Source organism: Brassica napus, chromosome C8 (assembly GCF_020379485.1).
Source record: "Brassica napus cultivar Da-Ae chromosome C8, Da-Ae, whole genome shotgun sequence".
NCBI lineage: Eukaryota > Viridiplantae > Streptophyta > Magnoliopsida > Brassicales > Brassicaceae > Brassica > Brassica napus.
The window spans coordinates 25,679,867-25,704,386 of record NC_063451.1 but is presented as its reverse complement, the minus strand read 5'-3'; the positions used below and the strand labels follow the sequence as shown (position 1 = coordinate 25,704,386).

At 39.0% G+C, this 24,520-nt stretch overlaps 5 protein-coding genes and 2 pseudogenes across 5 annotated transcripts; 4 read left to right on the top strand and 3 right to left on the bottom strand.

Moving 5' to 3' along the window:
• The first annotated feature begins 2,306 nt into the window (after nucleotides 1–2,306).
• On the top strand, nucleotides 2,307–4,830 carry LOC106453130 (annotated as a pseudogene).
• A 320-nt stretch (nucleotides 4,831–5,150) lies between these two features.
• LOC106453131 lies at nucleotides 5,151–7,012 on the bottom strand (annotated as a pseudogene).
• A 920-nt stretch (nucleotides 7,013–7,932) lies between these two features.
• On the top strand, nucleotides 7,933–11,004 carry LOC106453132 (COBRA-like protein 6). The gene is made up of 6 exons (XM_013895385.3): nucleotides 7,933–8,308; nucleotides 8,385–8,464; nucleotides 9,205–9,661; nucleotides 10,032–10,176; nucleotides 10,272–10,552; nucleotides 10,629–11,004. The coding sequence occupies exons 1-6, from the start codon at nucleotides 8,251–8,253 to the stop codon at nucleotides 10,907–10,909; spliced, it is 1,302 nt and encodes a 433-aa protein (XP_013750839.1). The 5' UTR covers nucleotides 7,933–8,250; the 3' UTR covers nucleotides 10,910–11,004.
• A 595-nt stretch (nucleotides 11,005–11,599) lies between these two features.
• Nucleotides 11,600–14,610, top strand: LOC106453134 (2,3-bisphosphoglycerate-independent phosphoglycerate mutase 1). Its single transcript, XM_013895387.3, has 6 exons — nucleotides 11,600–11,986; nucleotides 12,528–12,806; nucleotides 12,893–13,521; nucleotides 13,648–13,936; nucleotides 14,041–14,196; nucleotides 14,293–14,610. The coding sequence occupies exons 1-6, from the start codon at nucleotides 11,828–11,830 to the stop codon at nucleotides 14,452–14,454; spliced, it is 1,674 nt and encodes a 557-aa protein (XP_013750841.1). The 5' UTR covers nucleotides 11,600–11,827; the 3' UTR covers nucleotides 14,455–14,610.
• Nucleotides 14,611–14,666: 56 nt separating this feature from the next.
• LOC106453133 (cell division cycle 5-like protein) lies at nucleotides 14,667–17,949 on the bottom strand. The gene is made up of 4 exons (XM_013895386.3): nucleotides 17,595–17,949; nucleotides 15,779–17,509; nucleotides 15,286–15,567; nucleotides 14,667–15,177 (listed from the first exon to the last, which is right to left on the bottom strand). Exons 1-4 carry the CDS (start codon nucleotides 17,769–17,771, stop codon nucleotides 14,824–14,826), a joined length of 2,544 nt encoding a protein of 847 aa, XP_013750840.1. The 5' UTR covers nucleotides 17,772–17,949; the 3' UTR covers nucleotides 14,667–14,823.
• Nucleotides 17,950–18,019: 70 nt separating this feature from the next.
• Nucleotides 18,020–20,171, top strand: LOC106453136 (U2 small nuclear ribonucleoprotein A'-like). Its single transcript, XM_013895389.3, has 7 exons — nucleotides 18,020–18,333; nucleotides 18,417–18,457; nucleotides 18,537–18,666; nucleotides 18,747–18,952; nucleotides 19,271–19,429; nucleotides 19,586–19,720; nucleotides 19,901–20,171. The coding sequence occupies exons 1-7, from the start codon at nucleotides 18,252–18,254 to the stop codon at nucleotides 19,904–19,906; spliced, it is 759 nt and encodes a 252-aa protein (XP_013750843.1). The 5' UTR covers nucleotides 18,020–18,251; the 3' UTR covers nucleotides 19,907–20,171.
• Nucleotides 20,172–20,280: 109 nt separating this feature from the next.
• Nucleotides 20,281–21,816, bottom strand: LOC106453135 (aspartyl protease AED3). The gene has a single exon (XM_013895388.3). The coding sequence runs from the start codon at nucleotides 21,757–21,759 to the stop codon at nucleotides 20,404–20,406; it is 1,356 nt and encodes a 451-aa protein (XP_013750842.1). The 5' UTR covers nucleotides 21,760–21,816; the 3' UTR covers nucleotides 20,281–20,403.
• Between the last annotated feature and the right edge of the window lie 2,704 nt (nucleotides 21,817–24,520).

Genomic DNA, 24,520 nt, shown 5'->3' with positions numbered 1-24,520 from the left:
TTAGGGTTTACCTAAGGGTTTAGGGTTTACCCAAGGGTTTAGGGTTTACCCAAGGGTTTAAGGTTTTCCCAAGGGTTTAGGGTTTAGGATTAGAGTTTAGGGTTTAGTGTTTTGTTGACAACATGTTTAGTGTTTTTCCAAGGGTTTAGGGGTTTACCCAAGGATTTAGGGTTTACCCAAAGATTTAGGGTTTAGGATTTGAGTTTAGGGTTTAGTATTAGAGCTTAGGGTTTAGTGTTTTGTTGACAACATTTTTTTTTTTTAATTCGTTTTTTATATATTATTTTTATTTATTTTTAAATTTTATTTTGAAAAAATAATATAATTTGCAAGTTATTTGGTTTCCTTAATTAAAAGATACTAGATTTAAAATGACAATTTTCTATTGGTTGGTGAACCTAAAGGTTCACCCTAGGGGGTGAACCCAAAAATAACTCCTATCACTATGTCATCTCTCTCTTGACTAGTACTTAGACTAAGCTTCTACCCTAAATAACAATTGAATTTTACAAACCCTTATAAATTATCTAATAAATCCTTATAAATGATTTCAGTGCTAAAGTCTCAATACTCAGAGTCTTTAATAAACTCGTAAACCCAATTCATAAAATTTCAAAACACAAAATCACATTGCATACTCATCTCTAATCAAACATTTACCCTCTTCAGATTGATGAATATTCTGAATCTCAATATTGCAACAAATCGTAATCCACCAGATTCTACAATCTCCTCAAACCTGTGAAGTGATCAAAGATGATCTGATGCCAGAGGTTTTGACGATAAATCTCAACGGAGAAGGACGACGGATCTCAATGGAGAGAGAGACGGCGGATCTCGACGGAGAGAGAGGACGGATCTCGACGGAGAGAGACGACGGATCTCGACGGAGAGAGACGACGGATCTCGACGGAGAGAGATGGATCTCAACGGAAAGAGACCGATTTCGACGGAGAGGGGCGATGGGTCTCGACAGAGAAAGAAAAAACGCAATGGAGAAAAAGATTAGGTTAGGGTAATTTAGTCTTTTACACATTAATGAATGTGGTATTTATGAAAATATCTTTGGTTGGTGGTAAAGTTGAATAATGGTATCAAATAAAGTCTATAAGTAAAATTTCCCCAACTAATTTTTATGTTAAGTTAGGTATTTTGAATTTATATGTTATATATTATTTTTATTTTTACATTTTGAGAAATTTAAAGTATATGTGAATTTAATTTTTTTAATAATCTAAACGACATATCCGAATTCAAACCAAATCCGCAAGGATCCAAACCGAACAAAAGTTTATAAATACCTGAATGGCGGTGAAATCTTTAACCCCGAAAACAAAAAAAAAAAACCCAAATAAACCCTAACCAAACCTGAATGCCTACCTTTATCCAAAATATTCCTATAATAACACACTTTTTGAAAATTGATTACAATTTACGTAAATTAGAAATTGTTTGACATATACATTATGCATATTAATTACAATTTTGGATGCACTCTATCTTAATTAGATTTTTAAAATAATCATAATATCAATAATGAAATTCAAACTTACTTAACTTAATGTATCCCTAATTTATTACTATCATATTAACTAAAAAGATATCAAATCTTTTGAATACAATGATTACAATCTATATTTTTGACTCTTGAGTCCTATATTAGATTAAAAAAAATATTAGGAAAATGGATATAGAAAATGAACAACCAGAATATGATTTTCATATATACTATCACATAACCGGAAAATATGTCAATCTTTCAATTAATAAATATTTAAAACACGAATATTCCTTTTATAAAAAAAACTTCATAATAGAAAAACAAAAGTTCTATTACAAAATAGTAAAAGTTTAACTAACCAAATACGATATACTTTTAAATATTTTAAAATAATGTGAAACATTTTATCGTAAAAATATTATATGTGAATTAAAAATATTTTTAATTAACGTGATTTATCGTAAAATAGCATCCAATACCTAGTTATTTGTTACCAAGAACTAAAAATGTTTAAAATACAAAATACATGTAAATAATAAATTAATATCACCATCTGTGACATTATAATGTAAAATAAAAAATATTTATATATATATATTATCAGTTAACACTACTGACTGTTGAAAGATCTCTCCTATTAAATTGTTGTGTTTAAAAATACATATACAAATATATAAATATTTTACATTCAATCATACAAAAAAAAATTTAGACAATACCAAAGCTAAAGAAATAATTAATTAAATCACTGAGGAAAAGGTAAACGAACAAAAACAAACGAAGGGAGTTGTTAAACCCTTTTTGAGCGAATCTGGTCTGAGTAAAACTCTCTCAAAGACTGCAACTTTAACTGTTTCTGTGTCTCTCTTCATCTCTTTTGCAAACTTGGGTTCCAACTTTCCAACATGTCGTTGTGTACATCTAATCTCCACCCTTCATCTTCTTCTTTCAATCTCTTCTCCCACAATAACAACTCCCCAAAACCATCTCTCAACTCTCTCCGTCTCGCCACCTCTACTTCTCCTTCTTCCTCTGTTGCTCCTCTCAAGCTCTCGACCACCAATCAGGCCCTTCGCTCTCGTTTCCTTTCCAACCGTATCCAAAGCCGCCAACTTTGGATTCGTTGCGCCACGTCAGAGTCCGAGCCCTCTATTTCAGTTGCTCCCGGCTGTAACGGCGGCGCTGGTAAGTTCCAGCAATACCCTTTTGCTCGCTTAATATTCTGTGTACTAACTTCGTTTCAGTTACTGCAGAAGAGAGAGTGATAGTTCTTGTAATCGGCGGCGGAGGGAGAGAACACGCCCTCTGTCACGCCTTGAAACGCTCTCCTTCCTGCAACTCTGTGCTATGCGCTCCTGGAAACCCCGGCATCACGAGCTCCGGAGACGCCGCTTGCGTACCTGACCTCGACGTAACAGACAGTTCAGCTGTCATCTCCTTCTGTCAAAAACATAATGTGGGTTTGGTGGTTGTTGGTCCTGAAGTGCCTCTTGTTGCCGGTTTGGCTAACGACCTGGTTAGCGCTGATATACTCACCTTTGGACCTTCTTCTCAAGCTGCTGCTTTGGAAGGCTCCAAGAACTTTATGAAGAATCTTTGCCACAAGTACAATATCCCTACTGCTAAGGTTTGCACAAATCTTTAGATGATTGTGAAAAGAACTTATTTTGATTGGATAGTGAACTTTGTTCTTGTTCAGATACCATAAAGTTCTAAGCTTTGAATAAGCACATCAGCTCTAGGTCTTGTGTATCTAGCCTAGGACTAAATGTAGCAGACTCTATTATGTGTTGGTTATTACAGAACAGTAATTTATTAGCAGCTTACCCAATGTTCAAGAAATCGATAGGCGACAATTAAACCATTTATAGGGGATTATTGATTATACAGGCGCCTAGACCGATTATTTGAACGCCTAGACCAATTTTTAAACAAATCCTAGAAAAATCGTTTCGTTTAGGTCTGATTTTCTGCCTAGGTGCTGTCTAAACCGATTTTTAGAACACTGAGCTTATTGTTATGTAGCTTTGAACTTAACACAAGGATTTCCATTTTCATGTAGCTTAATGCAGTTGAAAACTTAATTTGATTGCAGTATAAAACATTTTCTGATGCCACTGCTGCTAAAGAATACATTCAAGAACAAGGAGTACCGATCGTGATCAAAGCAGACGGATTAGCAGCTGGGAAAGGAGTCACTGTCGCCATGGAGCTAGAGGAGGCTTTCGAATCTGTCGACTCCATGCTGGTGAAAGGCGTGTTTGGTGCTGCAGGGTGTCAGGTGATAGTGGAGGAGTTTCTTGAGGGAGAAGAAGCTTCCTTCTTTGCGCTTGTGGATGGAGAAAACGCCATTCCTCTAGAATCTGCTCAGGACCACAAGAGGGTTGGAGATGGAGATACCGGTCCTAACACAGGAGGGATGGGAGCGTATTCTCCTGCTCCTGTCTTGACCAAGGAGGTGCAGGATGTGGTGATGGAGAGTATAATCCATCCTACTGTTAAAGGAATGGCTGAAGAAGGATGTAAGTTCGTTGGCGTTCTGTTTGCTGGTCTCATGATTGAGAAGAAGTCCGGTTTGCCTAAGCTGATTGAGTTCAATGTCCGGTTTGGAGATCCAGAATGTCAGGTGAGGAAAAAAGATTAAACCGGTTTAGTTTCTTGGTTCGACTCTTGAAGCTTCTTGTTTAAACGCAGGTACTGATGATGCGTCTAGAGTCCAGTCCGACTTAGCTAAAGTTTTGCTAGCGGCTTGTAGAGGAGAGCTAAAGGGTGTGTCGCTGGACTGGTCTAGAGATTCAGCAATGGTGGTTGTAATGGCGAGCAGAGGCTATCCGGGTGCTTACGAGAAAGGAACGATCATCGGAAACCTTGAGGAAGCTGAGAGGGTTGCTCCAGGAGTGAAGGTTTTCCATGCGGGAACGGGTCTTGATTCAGAAGGGAACGTTGTGGCGAGTGGGGGACGTGTTCTTGGGGTCACGGCGAAGGGTAGAGACTTGGAAGAGGCGCGAGAAAGAGCGTATACGGCGGTGGGACAGATCAACTGGCCTGGAGGTTTCTTTAGGAGTGATATTGGTTGGAGAGCGCTTCTACAGAAACAAGTAGCTTCAAAGGACTGAAGAGAAACAGTTTTGTTTGTAATGGCGCTTTGTAAACGAATAAACCATAACAATAAAGACTCGCTATAGTGCCCTGCCATGTGAGCTTGTTATTCACATGATTGGCTCCACACTGCTTCCTGAGGTCAACATACTCATCCTCATGGAAAAATATGTGCTCATTATAAGTACTGAAGCAAATGCCAAAGATGCTATATGAAGTTTTAGATTTCATTTGCAAACTATAAGAAAGTTCTTGTAACATTACTTTGTAGCATCCATGCAACAATGAGATTATAGACATAACTGAAGCTTTGATATTTTAGGCCTTGCCTTTAAAATCTCTACGATAATTTAATTTTGTAAAAATATATACATTTTGGAGTTTTTCCTTCTTCTTTTTTCAATCCAATCAAAATTTTATTAACAGAATAAGATTTTTACATCAGCTTCTCCTCTCCTCGATATCTAAAATTTCTTTGAAAATTGGATTAGACAGTTTTTTTTGGCGAAAAGTGATTAATTTATATAGCCGTATGACAACAAAAAACGAATGAACAAAATATTAGTTAAGTTATTTAACTATACAACGAATTATACATTGATAACGTAAGCATGTAGCTAAAGAACAAAAAAAAAATATCGAACTTCCATTGGTTGATCAATCTCTTGTTTGTCCTTTAATGCATTTTAATTTATATCAACATGGTTTAACACTAATCCACTAAATGAGTCAGAAAAAAAACGAGTTATACTAGCAGAGATGCTAGAGGTGGTGAGGCCAACGAATGCTTGCCTTCTCTTCCACAAGGTAAAGGAGCCGGCAAAGCTATGTGCGACGGCAGATTCTTTCCCGGCATCACGATCGATACATCCGCCGCCATGTTCACCGGAACCTATACCACGTCATATTCCTTATAGTTAATGTCAAAACTTTAGCACATAACAATAGATAGTAGATACTCGTTAATCGTTATTATGATACACAATTGGTTAACTCCTGCTTATTCTGCAAGAAAACAAAGAATAAAGGTTCAACTTGAGCCTTGCTTTTCACTTTACAATCTATTTTATTTTGAAAAATGTTTAATTTCCAAAGTTTTTTGCACGGAAAAGAATTTTATTTTATTTTTAAAAAAGATAAAGAAGAACTAATACTAACGGTGGCAAGTTAATGCGCTTTGGCTTTATAAAAAAAAGACAAAAATTCTTTTGAGAAATGCTAAAACAACTTTTTGTTTTTTTGGTTTGCTTACCATGGATGCTTGAATAGCAAGTTTCTGGAACTGACCGGACCCATCTATGCTCTGGTTCTGCCGTTGTCTGATCCGATGTGGTGAATCAAAACTAGAATTCTCAGGCCTGAAGAGATGCTCGAAGATGGCCATTATCAAGAACATGGAGACGAGTATCGCCGTAGCTACGAATCCAAAGGAGATCGCACTCATCGACGTAGAAGATCTCCATGGCCCTTCACTCTCTCCATCTCTGGCACTGTAGATACTCCACGAACTTGACTCGTTCATTTTCTCCTTGTTGCATGCGAGCTTTGAGCTTTTTTGTGGTTTAGAAGTCGATTATTCTCTTGGTGTGGAGAATTTAGCTCAAAGATATGAACACCTTCAAACTCTCCTCTTCCTCTAATTTTTTGTCAATAACACAAATAAAATGAAACAGATCAAAGGAAACTACCACAAGAGCAAACTCACAACTCTAGATTAAGTTAAAAGAAGCAACAAAACACACTCTTTTGTGTCGTTATGGCTGTGTCTAATATATATACAGTTATAAAAGCGAAATTATCTATTAATTATGTGCCTTTAAAGTATAAAAATGATGAATTTAACAAAGAGTTATATAATGAGTTGGTGTAGTTGGGGAGCATAAAGCACAAAATAATGCAAAGAAAAAGCTTTTATATATGTTTCTTTCCTTCTTTCTCATGAATTGTCTCTCTTTTTCTAATTGAAATACTCACAATTTGTTGAATACATATTCGCTGTCTGCTTTACTATATCTTATCAACGGCAAACCAAAAAATTCAACTATAAAAATTGAGGATGGGGCCTTCGTGTCATCATAAAGTACAACAAAGAGAGCCTATTGGCTGCTTTAGAAAATGTTTACCCTTAAGTCCGGTGAATTGATTATCATGGTAACTCACAGTAATCATAATTCAGGAAACAATGATGCATACTAATAATAAACGCATTTTAGTTGTTAACTCATTAGCTCAATACTTTTGTATGTACTACCTGCATTGCATGAAGATATATATGTGATTCATCTACGTTACGAGCTCTATGTCAGTAATATTTATTGAAATTTAGCTCAATGATAATGCAAACGTTCTTGTTTCTTTCCCGTCTGCAACCTAAAGTTATTTTTATTAAAGAAAAAGTGCAACAACTAAATTCGCTTTATTTGTACGACAAGCAATTTGAGCCTTAAATATATAGCATACCAAGATAAAATCAATAAAATAAAAACCGTCTTCTTTATAAGAAAACATAATACTTTTAAGCTTAATTATTTAGGGGAATAACTCCCATGTTAAAGGTTTTGCTTTCCATGGAAACAAGTATAAACCACACATTCACAAAATTATGTGTATGTATAGTCACCACTCACTAGTTCTTATTACCATTTAAGAACCCTATCCAACAAAACTTTGAAGTTTCCAAAAAAACTAATAATATGAATATTTTTTTCAAAAAAGAACTAATAATATGAATATCATCATGAGTCATGCAGTTTGAAAGTTTATCATATTGGATTCCATGTCACGCATATTTAAATCGAAACTATTTGGTTGATAACATCACGGAACAAGAATTTCCATATACTTTTATGAAGTGTAACATGATGAAGAAAACTATCACATAGAAAGTGAGGTTGTTTTTATAATGGTACTGATGCTATGCAAGTGCATGCAAAACAAAGAACCGAGATGTCCAAAGAGCGCGTGAAAAGAGCTTTTCCGATGTTTGACACTCATGAAAACGCATCTCTTTCTGACACATTCTTCTCTAATCACAAATCTCATCTTTGATTTGCCCCCTTAGTCAACATTTTTAATTGTATGTGAATAATTTGAGGCTTATAATTGTAATTTACAGATTGGTTTATCTATCAATTACTGACAAGTAGTATAACCAATGCCATCATAGAGATAAGAAACTCTTGTTTCTAGATTAATCCATGACCATACGATTTACAGAAAATAAAAACTTAAACGTAAAGTAATATAACATTTCAGGAAGAAGAGAACGTGAAGCATTGTATAATCTCTCTCACACTTATATAGAAATAATAGCTGCCACCCAAGTACACCATTGGTTTTTGTACAAGTAAGGCAAACCGAGTTTAGTTTACAGCTAATAGCTAGATAAAAATAAAAGTATGTAAAAACCAAATATAGAAAGAAAACAGTAAAGAGTGTCACAAATTCAAAACTCTTTGTTCAAGCACTGACAGTCACTGAACCACTTCTTTGCTTTAATCATCTTTCTCTCTTCAACATGGAAACACGAGTTGTCACACTTAACTCTTGAGATTTCTATCTATCTCTCTCTCTTTCTCTTAGAAAATAAAACTTGTTTCTTCTCTTTTTTCGTTTGTTCATCATTTGTAATACAAACACATTTGAGTGCAATGCTAAAGCTTTTGTTTGCCATCACTACCATCCTCTTCACAATCTCACCATCCACACGTAAGTCTTTTATTCTTATTAAAATATAACATTTGATTTGAGTTTTCTCAGTATGATTAGTATTAAATGGTTGCAGATGGGTTCGACCCCTTGGATCCATGTGGTGAAATGATCATCAAATGGGATCTTCTTCATTCTTCACCTGGCCATCACACAGTAACTTTTCTTCTTTCTTGTTATTTCCTCTGCATAGTTTTTGCTGAATTTGTTTTGTATAAATAATGATTATTATTTGGTAAAAATAGTGTCCGAATCTTCAGCTTGAGATCGAAGAAGTTAACTCAAACGTTTGTTTCTCCATTCTATCTCAAGTAAATTGATTTTGTCAACAGTCTTATCGTTAAACTTGCAAATCTGATTATTATTACTTTTTGGTTCTCTTGGAGTTTTGTAGTCTGATTATGTAGTAATATAGCCTTTGTTGGGTAGTTCCAAATTAGTTATGATGTATAACTTTTCTCATTAAATGATATTATTATTATTAGTATTCGATCGATCAGAAGATTAAGAACATCTGATTTTTTTGTGCGGTTTTCTTGACGTTTTTGTAAAGTCTGATTATGTAGTAATATAGTCCTTTTTTTAATGAACTACCATTTATATATAAAATCTGTCCGAAAAAATTCAGGAATCAGATACGCTTAAGCTTTTGAACAAAATAATCAAATTCAAACTATTACAGACCTACCTTCGCCCACCCAGTAAACCCGGCACATTCCGCTAAGTTGTTTTTCGAAATCATTAATATAGTCCTTGTTGAATACTTATTCATATTAGTTTTGATATATAAGTATAACTTTTCTCATAAAATGAGTTTTTCTAATATTCTATCGATCATGACATCTGATTATATATATTCTATATACCAAATGCTTGGAAAATCAAAAATGTTACAGGTACTAGTAAAAATAGAGAACAAGCAAGAGTATCGCCACGTGGAGAAGCCAGGATGGAAGCTGAGTTGGCATTGGGTAAACAAAACAGTGATATGGGACATGAGAGGAGCTGAGACGACGGAGCAAGGCAACTGCTCAGCCTTTGCCTCCAGTGAAACACTCCCTCACTGCTGTCTCAGGCGACCGACCATCGTCGACCTTCTTCCCGGAGCTCCTTTCAACATGCAAGTCTCTAATTGCTGCCGTGGAGGTGTCTTGACTTCTATGTCTCAGGACCGCATCAACCATGTCTCTGCTTTCCACATGACCATCGGAAACTTTCCTGACGACCCTGGAGAGTTCACTATGCCTTGTGATTTTGATATAGGTGTCCCTGGTTATACCTGCAGCAATGCCACGTCCGTGGACCCTAGTAAGTATAGTACTGATAAGGGTCGACGCAAAACACAAGCTCTAGGTAAAGAAATCCATCTTCTTGCTGAAACATTCTTGCTATTTAAAAAAAAACATTCTTGCTATTTTCTATGGACTTGACTAGAGATGTTAAAATGGGTTTAACGCCCACAAACATAACAAACCTCGTATAAAAGTATGGTCCGTGGTCCATTTATCATATGTGAAAATAAGCGGACTTATATAAGGTTGGTCAATTTAGTCTGGTTTATTTAGCGGGGATGTTTATTTAATTAGCATGCCCGCTAAATAAAAATATATCCGTTTATAATAAAATTACTCATACATTTTTAAGTGTTGTCTGTTAAAATGTATGTACCCGTTTAATTCACTGGACATACATTTTTGGTATTGTGTGTTGATGTTGAGAGCAGCAACATGGGAGGCAGAGTGCGTGTACTCTCAGACTAAGTCATCACAATCACCAAAATGCTGCGTTTCACTCTCTGCTTTCTACTACCAAAACATTGTTCCTTGCCCTACATGTAGCTGCGGCTGCTCGAGTTCCAATTGCGTCAAGTAATTATTAACTCTTCATCAATGTTTTTTTTTTGTTATGCCTTGTGTCCTAAGACATAGCCCTGAGGTTTTTTTTTCCTTGCTGGCTTGTTCAGGCCTGGTGTGGTGCCGTCACTTTTGGAACAGAAACATGATCCACATGTGGAAGTATCTCCTGTGGTGCAGTGTACGAATCATATGTGTCCCATCCACATACACTGGCATGTCAAAGTGAACTACAAAAAGTATTGGAGGGTTAAGATCACAGCAACGAACCTCAACACGATGAGGAATTACTCTGACTGGAACTTAGTGGTGCTTCATCCAAACTTGAATAACGTTACACAAGTCTTCAGCTTTAACTACAAACCCATGACACCTCTTCACAAAAGCATCAGTAAGTAATTTTTTTATTTATTTCATTCAAATTATTACATCTTCTAAGTGTTTAACTTTTGTTGGTGTGGTTTCAGATGACACAGGGATGTTTTGGGGACTCAAGTTTTACAATGATGTTTTGCTGCAAGCAGGAGAGCTTGGAAATGTGCAAACAGAGATATTGCTAGGGAAGGATATAGGGAATTTCACTTTCAAAAACGGTTGGGCTTTTCCAAGGAGGATCTTGTTCAATGGAGATGAATGTGTTATGCCTTCTCCTGATGATTATCCGAGGCTCCCCAACTCTGCTTCTTCTTCCTCCGGTGTTTCTAGCTTTGTTTCATTCGTATTCTGTTTTCTCCTTTTACTTGTTTGAGTGTAACGTTTTCATTTGAACCTGCACTGCTTAAGGCCTTTTCATGGACAATGCCTTAATAAATTGATAAAGAAAGATGAATTTAGCATGATCAATGCCTTCTGTTTATCAGTCTAGAAATAAAAATATTCAGACATCATGGTCACACTAACTGGATCAGGATGATCAACGCTTGTCCGGCCAGTTTAATAAAAATAGTATATATTCAAGAATCGTTATAAGAAGTCAGATGTTTATTATAGCATAGAAGAAAACCGTTGAAAAATTATGTTTATATTGTTTTAAATTCCCATATTTTTTTTTACGATATGGTAAAATTCCTGAACTGTATTCCTTAATGCTTCACTATAATAAAAGAAAAGATGGAAGTAAAAATTGTGTAATGGAAATAAGCCAATATTTCATATACTAGGACTATTAAATACTTGAAGTAAGTAACAAGGCAATATTTTCCATAATACGATTAAAAAATAGGACTGAAGAAATGAAAGTATTGTTTTACTTCCATTAAGAAAAAATAAAAGAAATGGCAGTAAGAACAATAGGCCAATCAACAGACGTTTTCAGAAAGTCTTTTTCCTTATTCTTTTCACACTATATTACAAATTTGACGATATATTTTTCCTAAAAATATATAGAAGAAAAGAACAAAATGGTAAGTATTAGTATAATATAAGAGTATCTTTACAAAAGATCCATAGTCACAAGAGAAACAAACAAAAAAGGAAAACAAAAGAATATTCGGAGCCTCTAAATATTATATTTGCGTGAAATACAAGTGGCCCATTAGTCATTACGTGGGCCCATCTCCAAACTTGACTCTTATTAAAAGCCGCCCCTTGGTCCTCACCAAACTCACTTCTCTCTCTCAGATCTGTCTGAACAGCTTTTTTTCGATCGCATCTCAAAACCTCAGCTATGGCTACCAACTCCGCCTGGAAACTAGATGACCACCCCAAGCTCCCCAAGGGCAAAACCATCGCCTTGATCGTCTTAGATGGCTGGGGTGAATCTGCCCCTGATGAGTACAACTGCATCCACACCGCTCCTACTCCCACCATGGATTCTCTTAAAAACGTATGTACCTTATTATCCTACTCTTATAGGTTATTAGAGTTAATCAAGTTGTATGTCCGGTTTAATATAAACCGTGGTTTGACTATACCGGTTATGAAAAGTCTGTACATAAGTCAGAGCTATTGTAACAAACAGTCTAACTAGGTCTGGAATTTTTCTTCGAACCGGCTGAACCGAAACAAAAAAAATTGATTTTCGGTTTAGTTTCTGTTTGATATTCAGTAGATTATTATTTTAATTAGTTAAATAATCAGTTGGTTTGTATTATTATATATTTGTTTTAAAATACTTATTTATTTAAAATAATTTGGTGATTGGTTTCTTTTTTTTTTGAAAGGGTTTAATTTCTTACATTTACTGATTTTTATCACATGAAAATTTGGTTATTTATTTTGTGAATTTATGGTATATAGAGGATTTAATTATTAATTTATTTCAGTTAAACCTCAATTATAAAAAAAAATTGGATTTTTATTTCTTGCGTCAGGGTTTAGGGTTTTATTATTCCGTCGAACTATACTAATCTTCACCTTCTTTACAGGGACGTCCTGATACATGGACGTTGATCAAAGCTCATGGAACTGCTGTTGGACTCCCTAGTGAAGACGATATGGGAAACAGTGAGGTCGGTCACAATGCTCTCGGAGCTGGTCGTATCTTCGCTCAAGGTGCTAAGCTTTGCGACATTGCTCTCGCTTCCGGCAAAATCTTCGACGGTGAAGGCTTCAAATATGTCTCTGAGTCTTTCGAGAAGAACACTTTGCACTTCGTTGGACTTCTCAGTGACGGTGGAGTCCACTCTCGTCTCGACCAGCTCCAAGTATTGATCTTTTTCTTCAACACTCTACATGTTTAACTTCTGTCTGATTGTTGTTGATTAGACATTTTGTTGTGTTTCTTGTGTAGTTGCTGATCAAGGGTTCCGCTGAACGTGGTGCTAAGAGAATCCGTGTCCATATTCTTACTGATGGTCGTGATGTTTTGGATGGTTCAAGTGTCGGATTCGTGGAGATTCTCGAAGCCGACCTCGCTAAGTTGCGCGAGAACGGTGTGGATGCTCAGATTGCCTCTGGTGGAGGTCGTATGTACGTGACTCTGGACCGGTACGAGAACGATTGGGGTGTTGTGAAGCGTGGCTGGGACGCTCAGGTGCTTGGAGAAGCTCCCCACAAGTTCAAAAACGCTGTTGAAGCTGTCAAGACTCTGAGGAAGGAGCCTGGCGCTAACGACCAGTACCTCCCTCCGTTTGTGATTGTTGACGACGCAGGGAAAGCCGTTGGTCCTATCGTGGACGGTGATGCAGTTGTCACGTTCAACTTCAGGGCTGACCGTATGGTTATGCACGCCAAGGCGCTTGAGTACGAGGACTTTGACAAGTTTGACCGCGTGAGGTTCCCAAAGATCCGTTACGCTGGTATGCTTGAGTATGATGGAGAGCTAAAGCTTCCGAGCCGTTACCTTGTTTCTCCCCCGGAGATTGATAGAACCTCTGGTGAATATTTGACTCACAATGGCGTCAGTACTTTTGCTTGCAGGTTCTTAAACTTCTTTCTTCTTTTATATTGTAGTTGTTTTGCTCATTAGTGGTCTATATCATGCTATGATCTAGCTTGCATTTTTTTTTTGAACTGAACATGTATATGTCAATGTATGTGAAACAGTGAGACGGTCAAGTTTGGGCATGTGACATTCTTCTGGAATGGAAACCGATCAGGATATTTCAACGAGAAACTGGAGCAGTATGTTGAAATCCCAAGTGACAGTGGAATCTCATTCAATGTCAAGCCAAAGATGAAGGCATTGGAGATTGCTGAGAAGGCGAGGGACGCGATTCTAAGTGGCAAGTTTGATCAGGTGCGAGTTAACTTGCCAAACAGTGATATGGTTGGACATACAGGTGACATTGATGCAACGGTTGTTGCTTGCGAGGCTGCAGATGTTGCTGTGAAGGTACTAATTTTCTTTTTTTCTTAAAAGTGCATTGAAGAGTCTTGATGATATTGGTTGAGTGACTCAGTCCGCTAATGGTGTTGGGCCTGGTTTGGTTTTTGCAGATGATCCTAGATGCAATTGAACAAGTGAAAGGCATTTACGTTGTGACTGCTGATCACGGAAACGCAGAGGACATGGTTAAGAGGGATAAGGCTGGAAAGCCTGCTTTGGATAAAGAAGGGAAGCTTCAGATTCTTACCTCCCACACTCTCAAACCAGTAAGTCCATATCTGTGTTCTGCGTTATTACAGTAACTTAATACATTGGTATAGACTTTATGTGGCATTGTGGATACTGATTGGAATGTGTTGCAGGTGCCAATTGCCATTGGAGGACCAGGACTGTCTGAAGGAGTGAGGTTCCGCAAGGATCTGGAGATACCAGGACTTGCCAATGTAGCTGCTACCGTGATGAACCTCCATGGATTTGTGGCTCCCGCAGACTACGAGCCCACCCTTATTGAAGTTGTGGAGTAGAACTGAGAGCCTTCTTAGTTTTGAAAAGAGGCTGAAACTCTAAAAATTACGTTGTTTTGCTTTCCATTTAATAATGTTTACACAGACTACATTTTTTGATTTTGGTTTTCCACCAAAAATGTAATGTTGATTTCGGTTTAAACGATATTCAAGCCATGAGTTTTTTTTTTTTTAATATTAAAGAGGTTAAAGATTCTCACGATCTGTCATACTAGATCAAATTTCTAGATCATTGCAATAAGCATACAACTGAGAAATATCACAACATTTACAGAGTCATGACTCATAAAACTTGGAACCAAATACAAAGGTCAAGCTGCGTATCCTTATAACTTGGAAACAATACAAAACTCAAGTTCTGACAGATGTTTAAGAAGAAGCTTCCGTGGATATGGCAACGTCCTCTTCCTCTCCAGTGGCTAGCTTAGCTTCTTTCAGATTGTGAGAATCTTCAACGTCCGCTTGTTTCAATGCTTGTACTCGGAACCCGACCATTATCTCCTCTGCTTTTTCAAGCGTTGACAACAGTTCTCCATAGCTCGCTTGCAGTTTCCTCTCCGTCTCCTTTTGCTTGACCACTTCTTCCTCCAGATTCTTCTTCCTGAAAGACGCAGCCATCTCTTCTTGCCTCTTCAATGCTTTAAAGCACTCCACTTCTGTTCCACCAATCTCAATCTGCTTCAAACTCGCCTCTATTTGGCTCCACACGGTCTCTGCCCGTTTCTGTCAAATGAACAAATAGTAAATCATTAAACATTACAGCAACCTTAAAAGCGATAGTACTCTATAGTTTCAGAATTGAGATACATGCAATGAGGACTATACTTATACCTCATGACCCTTTGTGTAAGTTTTATACTTAGCCTTCATATGTTCTGCCTTCTTCTCATCTTCCTCCATCTTTTTTCTCGCATTCTCCATCTCCACTTGCAAAGCTGCAACTTTCTCTGCCTTCACAGCAACACTTGAGGGCCCGTAAGCATTTCGTGTGGGGAAGTACATGAGATCCTTCACGCAATCGTCGTGAGCTTTTACGAAATCTTCAAGGGTCTTGTTCTCGTTTCCCATTGCCTTGCAAAGAAACTTCCCCTCCTCCTTTATCATTTTGTCAGCCTACCATAAAAATCATGGAATGCTTTCATTAGACAGCCCCTATCGTATACAAGATTAAAGGTGTTGCTTCAAACCCATGTGCATAATATCCATCAAGCAACCTATCCATAAACCCAGAGAAACTTAAGGACTCTAAAGGTAGCTCAAAGTAATAAATCAACTAAACGACAAAAGTAAACTGAGATCAGGAAGATATTATTCATATTCATACCTCTTCGAGATCATTTTCCTCAAAATCTTCGATTGGAGTAACTTGAGAACCAGAACTGTTAGCACGGTTCTTGGCTCCTTTCTTTTTCTCAGCTTTCCCATCAAGAGGATACTTTGCATTATCATGCTCCAGCAACTGTAGAAGCTCCCTTCTAACCAATTTATCTGCAACCTCTTCTGGAGTAGGAGGAACAACAGAACTTTTGTCTCCGTTGGCTGAAAGCAACGAGTTCTTAATTAGTTCTAACGAAGCTGCTGGAGGTCTAGGAAGATCTCTCTGCAACACCTTGGACCTTTTCCTAAGTAGTGCCTGCTGTCTCGCTTCCTCCTCAGCCTTTTCTCTAGCTATCTTGTCTGACATGTCTTCCTCAATTTTCTCTTCTTGCTCTTCACTTTCCTCTGGAGGAGGTTGTGCAACTATCTGGTACTCGTTCCTTGGCTGAGGAAGCCCAGTAAGTCCAGTGCGTAAGCTCCTTCTAGCTTCCTCTCGTCTCTGCCCCTCAAGTTTAGCGCTCTCGTGCATGTCCATGTCTTCATTTATGTGAAGTTCATCCCTGAAGGGAGTACCTCTAGGTGTCATAGCGAAAGAAGAACCATCCCTTGATGGCGTCAAGCCAAGTCTGGGAGTAAGGCCGGCACCACCAGGAGTCATCGAAGGAGTCATTGAAGGAGTCAGCATCGGATTAGGCGTTTGAATCTCTTTCTTCCTAGGAGTGACCCCGGTGAAGTCAGAAGGGTGCAACTCAGGATTATCTCCTCCTAGCAAAGGTGTCTGAGAGTCTCTCAATCTAGCCAGATTCTCTGCTTCCATCATAATAGCATCACCTTTACCAGCAGGAGTTCTTTGAGGCGTCCTCATGGGCGTCATCCCTTGCCTTGGTGTTTGTGAGTAATTCGCCAAAAGCGCACGAGTAGCAGCACTGCCTTCTGTTAGCTCCTCATTCTCCGCAAGAAGATCGCTAGCGTACCCCATCTTTGCAATCTCCTCTAACTCGTGATCTGAAATCTGCGGTGGCGGTAACATTAGCTTCGACCTCTTCCTAACAGCTTCAGGATCATTCATCTTATTCGCTTGCAATATAGCTGCTGGAGCATCCCTTCTCTCAGCAATTTTGTTCCTCGCAACATCTTGTCTGCGCAACTGCGCTTCCACATCAGCTCTTCTTCTCCCTTCAAGATCCTCAATGGTTGTCGGAAACTTCACCTGATCAGCAGGACGATCTTCATCAGCAGTATCATAAAACCCCGCAGGCGCCCTCTTCTCAAAAGGAATCTCCGCATTATAATCAATCCCCTTCCGTTTCCTTTTCCTATGACTATTACCAATCCCAGCCGCCTTCAACTCTCTCCTCTTCTGCAAAGAAGCAAGCCTCCTCGCTTCCTCGAGCTGCTTCTCTCTAGCTTTTCTCTTAGCCTTCTTCCCCCTAGTGTTAGCCAACCTCGCCCTCGCTTCAGAAAGCATTTCTTTCTCGTCTTCGTCCATATCCACCGGATCAGGGCGAGCAGGCTTCGATTCCGGGTTGGGGTCGATCTCACCGGGACGCAGCTTTCTCGGATCATCCGCTGCTTCGTAACTCTCGTCCTTAGTGCACGCTGCGTCAAGAAGCTTCTCGTACCTCTCAAGGCACTGAGAGGGTGTACGCCCCACAATAGGAGCAATAGTTCTCCACTGAGTAGGTAGTAGTTTGGCAAGATGTAGAAGCTTCTCATCTTCTTCTCTAGTCCATTCAGTCTGCATTAACAGTTTCTAACTCAGTAAACATCATAAAGGCATAAACTTTCTACTAATTACAGAATCAAGTCAATAAAGGCATAACCTTTTTGATAGAAGGATCGAGCCATTCGTACCAACGAGCTTTACACTGTTTAGCAGACTTGCGAACAAGGAGAGACGAGATCCGAGCCCATTGGTTCTTGCCGTACTTCATCACGGCGGCTTTGAGGATCTCATCTTCGGTGTTCTTCCACACACCTCCCTTGATCATAATCCTCATCTTCGCTCAACTGTTTTTTTTGTCTCCAATTCACTCAAATTCAAGGCTGTGTGGAGCAAATGCTCACGCTAATCGGTGGAACGAAGAACACAAGGAAGCGAGATTGAGAGTAACCCCTAGATTAGGGCTCGAAACAACGCAGAAGAACTGTTCCAATCGAAATGTAGTCCCTTTCTTTAAAAAATAAAATAAAATAACGAAATTTTATTATAAAGCAGCCCAAATAGCCCATTATTCCACTTTAATGGGCCGAGTGGTAATAGCAAAGAGACATGTGACTTGCACTCTCTCGTCTCTTTCTTTTAAATGGTTTTTGCTATTATATCATGGGCCAGCTCAAATAGCCCAATAGTGCACTTAAATGGGCCGAGTGATAATATCAAAGAGATTTCCTCCGTCTCCGTGAGTTCTTCGACACCCTTCCTCTTCTGAATCCGACGAGCAGAGTGCAAGAAGCTGTAAAACCCTAGTGGTAGTACAATGGTGAAGCTCACAGCTGATTTGATCTGGAACAGTCCTCACTTCTTCAACGCCATCAAGGAGCGAGAATTGGAGCTACGAGGTAAACTTATCATCTTCCCCATTACCGTTCTAGGGTTTGTTCTGTAACCCTAAACGCATCTTCTCTCTACTATTTTGTTGCAGGCAACAAGATTCCTGTAATCGAGAACTTGGGTGCTACTGAGGTACTTTCTCTGATATGCTATTTTAAATCTCCTTCTTTTTTTATTACTAATCAGCTTGTGTTGTTTTTTTTTATTACAGGACCAGTTCGATACAATAGATCTGTCTGATAATGAGATAGTTAAGCTAGAGAATTTTCCGCTTCTCAACCGGTTAGGAACTCTGATTGTAAATAACAATCGGATCACCAGGATAAACCCTAACATTGGAGGTAAAGTCTCTCCTTTTGAATGTGTTGTAATGAAATGTAAACTTGCGTGTTGTGTTTATTCTGTGGTTTTTCTTCTGCAGAGTTCTTGCCGAAGCTGCACACTTTGGTTCTTACGAACAACAGGCTTGTGAATTTGGTTGAGATTGATCCCCTTGCCTCCATCCCAAAGCTTCAGTACCTTAGTTTGTTGGATAATAATATCACCAAGAAGCCAAATTATCGCCTTTATGTGATTCACAAGCTTAAATCACTTCGAGTGCTGGATTTCATTAAAGTCAAAGCTAAGGTGAGGAGCTTATTACTCTGTTTTCAAGTTTTTTCTTGTGTTATAGACTCTGTAGTGTCTTAATCAGCTCCTTAGTGTACCTCCCTATGATTCTTGTAGACGCTGTAGTGTCGTATTCAGCTTCTTGTGCTATAGACTCTGTAGTGTCGGATTCAGTTTCTTGTAGTATTTGCCTCTCCCTTGAGATTTTAGCCCACCGTAGCCTATGCAAAGCCATTAGATGGTTTAACCGGAGTTTAGGCAATAGTATCTACTGGTGAATTAGAAAATGCTGAGAAGAAATTCATTATTAACTTGACAATTATTGTTTCCTAACAGGAGAGAGCTGAAGCTGCGGCTTTGTTTACATCTAAGGAAGCAGAAGAAGAGGTTAAGAAGGTATCTCAGGAGGTGGTTCAAAAAGTTTCAGATACTACAGAAGATGCAGAGGCTCCAAAAGTGGTGGCCCCAACACAGGAGCAGATTTTAGCTATCAAGGTGCGTTTTATCTATAAATCGAGTCAAATGGATTTTCATCGGAGTAGCGTAGGGACAAAGGATTATTCGTTGATTTGTTTGTTTATAAATATGAAGTAAGTGAAGGCTCTGTGTTTGATAGTAATATTTCTGTTTTTCATTTTGATGATGTTGCAGGCTGCAATTGTCAATTCCCAGACGATAGAAGAAATTGCCAGACTCGAACAGGCTTTGAAGTTTGGCCAGGTTCCTGCAGGCCTGGTAGTTCCTGATCCTGCATCTGGTGTTAATGACGGTTCTGGTCCTATGGAGGTAGGGTTCTTATATTAAAGTTCTGCTCCTTGTTCAGTGAATCTTTTGGTTTTGAAGTAGATAAATATGTGTTGATTTTAGAACTGCTTGACTGGTTGATGTTTCTGTTTTTGGATTCATATAAACATTTTCATGGGTTGGATCATCAACTAAAAATTCCCTGCATTTACTGTGTTTCAGGAATAGAAAGTGTGGCAGTTTCGCGTCCAATCATGGTAGCTGCTACTCGTCCTCAGATGCTCACAGCAGTTATTGTCTGACAAGCTTCACGATCCTTCAAGGTTTCTGTTACTTCCTTTAGAAATTTGTAAACTACTTGTGCTCGAGAGCATCTGTTTTTGAACCCTTGGAAAGAGTGACTTAGAGGATGTAATCTTTAGCCTACATTTGCAGACGGAGAGAGAGAAGCTGCACACATAATTTAGCAATACTGTTTTTTTTTTTTGCATTATAGTTTCTTCTCAATTTATCAATAACTTAACTAGATAAGAAACTTGTGGAAGTGACTTTTACTAAATGTAATTTACTAAAAAAACCTGTGGATGTGACTTTTCTTGGAGTTGCAAGCCGAAAATCAATAACATTCATCAATCTAGATGGGTTCTTTTATTCACGAACCCTTCACAAATAAACATCGTACAAATAAGGCAAAACGACGACGAACAATAGATTACATATTTCTCTTAGTTGCATGCCTCAGTAGCAATACCTAGGCGAGAATTAGGAACATCAAACAAGATCCTCAGATTCTGCTGCTGGAGATTCGCGATCACGTTCAGAACAGCGTTCGCGTTCAGCGGTATCCCCGCCATCGACAGACACGCCAGCGTTCCCGCGCTGCTGTGTATAAGCGTGTTCTCCACCGGCAGCTTCAAATCGAGTGACGTCATGTGCAGCGTTACCTTTGGCGCCAAGCTATCGCTATCCGCCGCGAAACACGTGTCGAACGCTCCCAGCGTCGAGAACGGGCCTTTCACCTGGCTCCTAAACTCGTCTCTGATTGCCTCGTAAACCGGTTGGACAAACCGGGTGATCACAGTACCGGAATCGATTATCGTACCGGCGCCTGAATTTGAGTCAAACGTCAAGTACGTAGGGTCAACGGGGACCTGTGTGGGTCCCACACTCACTCCGGTGAGATTGACGTAGTAAAGTGAAGGACGGTGAGCGCTGCGGAGGAGAGGAGTGTATCTGATGGATCTCGGTTGGCCCATCGGGCCCAGTTTCAACGACCCGGAGAAGTAGAACGACCTGAAGCTAGGGAGGCAGTACGAGAACACGCCTGAGTAAAGCGACGTCGTTTGGGAGATTAACGACGTGGGCCCACGTCCCAGGCCCATTAGTCCTTGCGGTGGTAGAGAGTTCCCGGAAGCAGAGTTGATGCATCCGAATGAGAAGTTTGAGATGACGTCAGAGGCTAACGTCAGCGTGTCTTGGACGAGCGAGGCGGAGAATGACGAACCTCCGCCGTATGATTGGTTGAAGGAGCAGGTGGACGGTGGTGACGGCGAGGAGGATGGGCACGTGAGGCCACGTGCTTGCGTGCATTCTGCGGCGGAGCAAGAGACGGTGGAGTATGTGGAGGAGGAGTTGGGATTGAAGCAAGCGGCGGTTGCGGCGGTGGAACAGCCCGAGCAGCCGGAGCAAGGGAGCCAAACGGCGTCGTTGCTGGTGTCTAGGACCATGAACATGAGCTGAGGAGGAGTGCCGAGCCTGGATCGGACGACGTAGTTGCCGGTGTGGAGGAGCTGGTTAGCGGAGGCTATAGGGACGGAGGTTCGGTTGGGTTTGTCGGCGACGAGGCTCGAGAGGTAGATGAGGCGGTGAGAGTCTGCGGAGGCCATGTGGAGGACGGTGTCCATGACGGAGGTGGAGGTAGGATTTGCTGCGAAAGGTGAGCATCTGGCGTTAACGGGGATGATTGAGAGATCGTCGGAACCATCGGGAGCGGCGGTCGCACATGTGTCACGTGTAGCGGTGGTTAGCGTGAACGGCAAGAGAAGGGCCACGAAGAAGAAATGGAGGGTCGAGGAGGCCATGGTTTTGAGATAATGTGGTGGTGTGGATATCAGATAATGCTCTTTGAATGTGGTGTATATATATATGGCAAAAGTGATATCCCAAAGTACGAAAATGTCCCTCAACGTCGAGGTGTGGTTGGTGGATCCGGTCTGGTCACTCCTATCTGGACTGGCAGGCAGTACTACTTGATCATTTCACGTGAGTCATTTAAATTAAAAAGTGAATGTTTGATTTTTCTTGGTGATCTGGTCAAAACTATAAGTTTCAAGTATTCGCAGTTTTCCTCATACCGTACCTTATGTAAATATAAGATTGGAAGCTAATATAGACAAGTTTGCATTTTGCAGCAGTTTCGAGTTGCATATATTTTGGCACCGGCGTTGATCCAAACCAACTAAATCTTGGAGGTTTTTAACATACACTGTTGTGAGTTTTAACTTGAAAGCTTGAAATAAGATAAAAGTCACGAGGAGACAGAGTGTGCGTGGGGAAGTAGCCAGAAAGTCAGTCAGGGACCCAAAGGCATTGTTTGCATGTGAAGTGAAGTGCGTTTTTGGATAGTGATAAACAACCATAAACCAGACCAACCAATTATTTAGCTGCCATATCATGACAAAACTCTTAACAGTCTGTTTATTTTTGGTTCTTATTCCATTCTTTTTGTTTGGTTGCGACGAGTGAATTATACATGTTCGCACCTAGACCTAGTGGTTGTTTTCTTTAATAGAATTTATGCTGTTTGATTGATACTCCATTAGTGCATTTATCTTTAGATACCTATAAGTTTACAGAACATCCGGTATAGTTCATTTGACAATTTTGTTTTGGGATCATCATCACGATTTTATAAAATCATCCAGTTTGTAATCAATAAAATCTTCTCATAAGTCATGAGACGAAACCGTTATGTACATTATTTCAGTTTATATGTTTTGTGGATCATTAACGTGAACTTTCGACACTAGATAAGAAAAAGTTTCACAAAAGTTGTAATAAAAGAAAACAGTCCATAATTATGAAAGTCCGTGAGCATCCCTTACCGTGTTGTAATGAAAAGTCCGACTATTCCTCTTTTGTCTTTTTCTATCCTGGTTTGTTCACGAGCCATTTTTAAGTGTATACCGGCTATATTATAGGTGCATTGTATAGTTTTGTTTACGGAATTTTATTGTTTGTTTGTTTTTTTTGTCTATAATGTGATGGATGGAACTTTGGAAATTACATAGGTTGATGAGTTTGATAGAAGAATGAACGACGAAGTCATATGTTGATATTTTCATATCTTATATGTTCAAAGTTGAGGGTGATGAAACTTGTTAGTGTTTACTTAGGTAATTGTTTGTATATAAATCAAAATAGTGCATGGAAAAAGATAATAAATTTGAATTTAAAAATTTAACAATTTAAATAAACAATAAAATAAAAATTTCCTCTTATTTCACCAATTGTTTTTAGAAAAACATAGAATTGTAATATATTAAAAAAAACCTTATAACATTTTTAGAATCACATACTTAGGAAATTGTTTTATTTATATATTTTTTCTGACTTTGATATAGATGATTTGGGGTTGACAAAAAAGTTTGAAATATGGCTCAATATAATTTCTTTTTAAAAGCAGGGCTTTAAAATGTTAGGGTTTCAAAATAACTGGGCCTTGAATATGTGGTTTAGTCTGATACTGAGAAAACTATTAGGACTTCAACTCCTCTTTTTATCTCTGTCGGGAATGTGGGCACTAATTTCCCTATTCATGTAGGTAAAATTGTTTCTTAGTTTGTGAGATTGAAAAATGTAGATTGATTTTAAGCATGATTTATGAGAGGTTTACTTGCATCAGCTTCGTCTGCCGTGGGTGTTGAGTTTCGTCGGCGCCAGATGTTAGACCTGCAAGAGAGAAGGTCTAAATATGTTAATTTCGTGTTTTGTTTTTTCTTCTCTCGTGTTTTGTGGGTTCCACTCTTTGCTCATGATGTACAAAAGATGAAATCTGGCTAGGCCGTCTCACTTCTCCGAAGTAATCCCTTGATCAACCTCCCACCAACATCTATCTTCTGATTCTGTCTTGAAGTCGAGGAGCTTCCAGAAAGATTAGCTTCCATTTGTTGTTCCGCTTGGAATGGAGAGTTCTGAAATGCCGCATAAAAAAATATATTGGCAAATGATTTATGATTGTCAACAACTATCGCTATACTAAATAGAAAAGAAGTCAAGGTTTTTTGTTCTGCACAAACTAAAAGCTTACAACATGGTTGTCGTCTTTTTTCAGGAGCAAGATCTTTTTCTTCCAAGAAACCATAGTCAATGCAATCCTTGGGAGATAGCTATCCATGACAGAGGCTTAAGTTGCGTAGATGAAAAAATAGATCAGAAACACTGTGGATTTTTTAGGAATAAGGAAAATATGGGATAAGCTGTTAACTAATTATCAGTTTCAAATGCTGGTATGTCATTCCACTTGAATTTGCCTGATTGTAATCTTGCTTGGAGCTGCCAAATATGGTATGTTTACCAGTTTCTAGGTTTGTGTTCGCAATCACTTGGAGATTGTCGAACAATCTAATCTTGACTGGAGATTGATCTCAAGAACACCTGTGATGACTTCATCAATAATGGTTAGTGAGATGAAACGAGTGAGGAATGGATGATCAGTTATCTTGTACATGCTTGAGCACCTAGCAACCTCAAAATGATCGACTTTCACAATGGAACCTGCTTTCAAAAATGGCAAGTAATGATTAGCACGTCCGAGGGAGTAAACCCATGAATCACAGAATC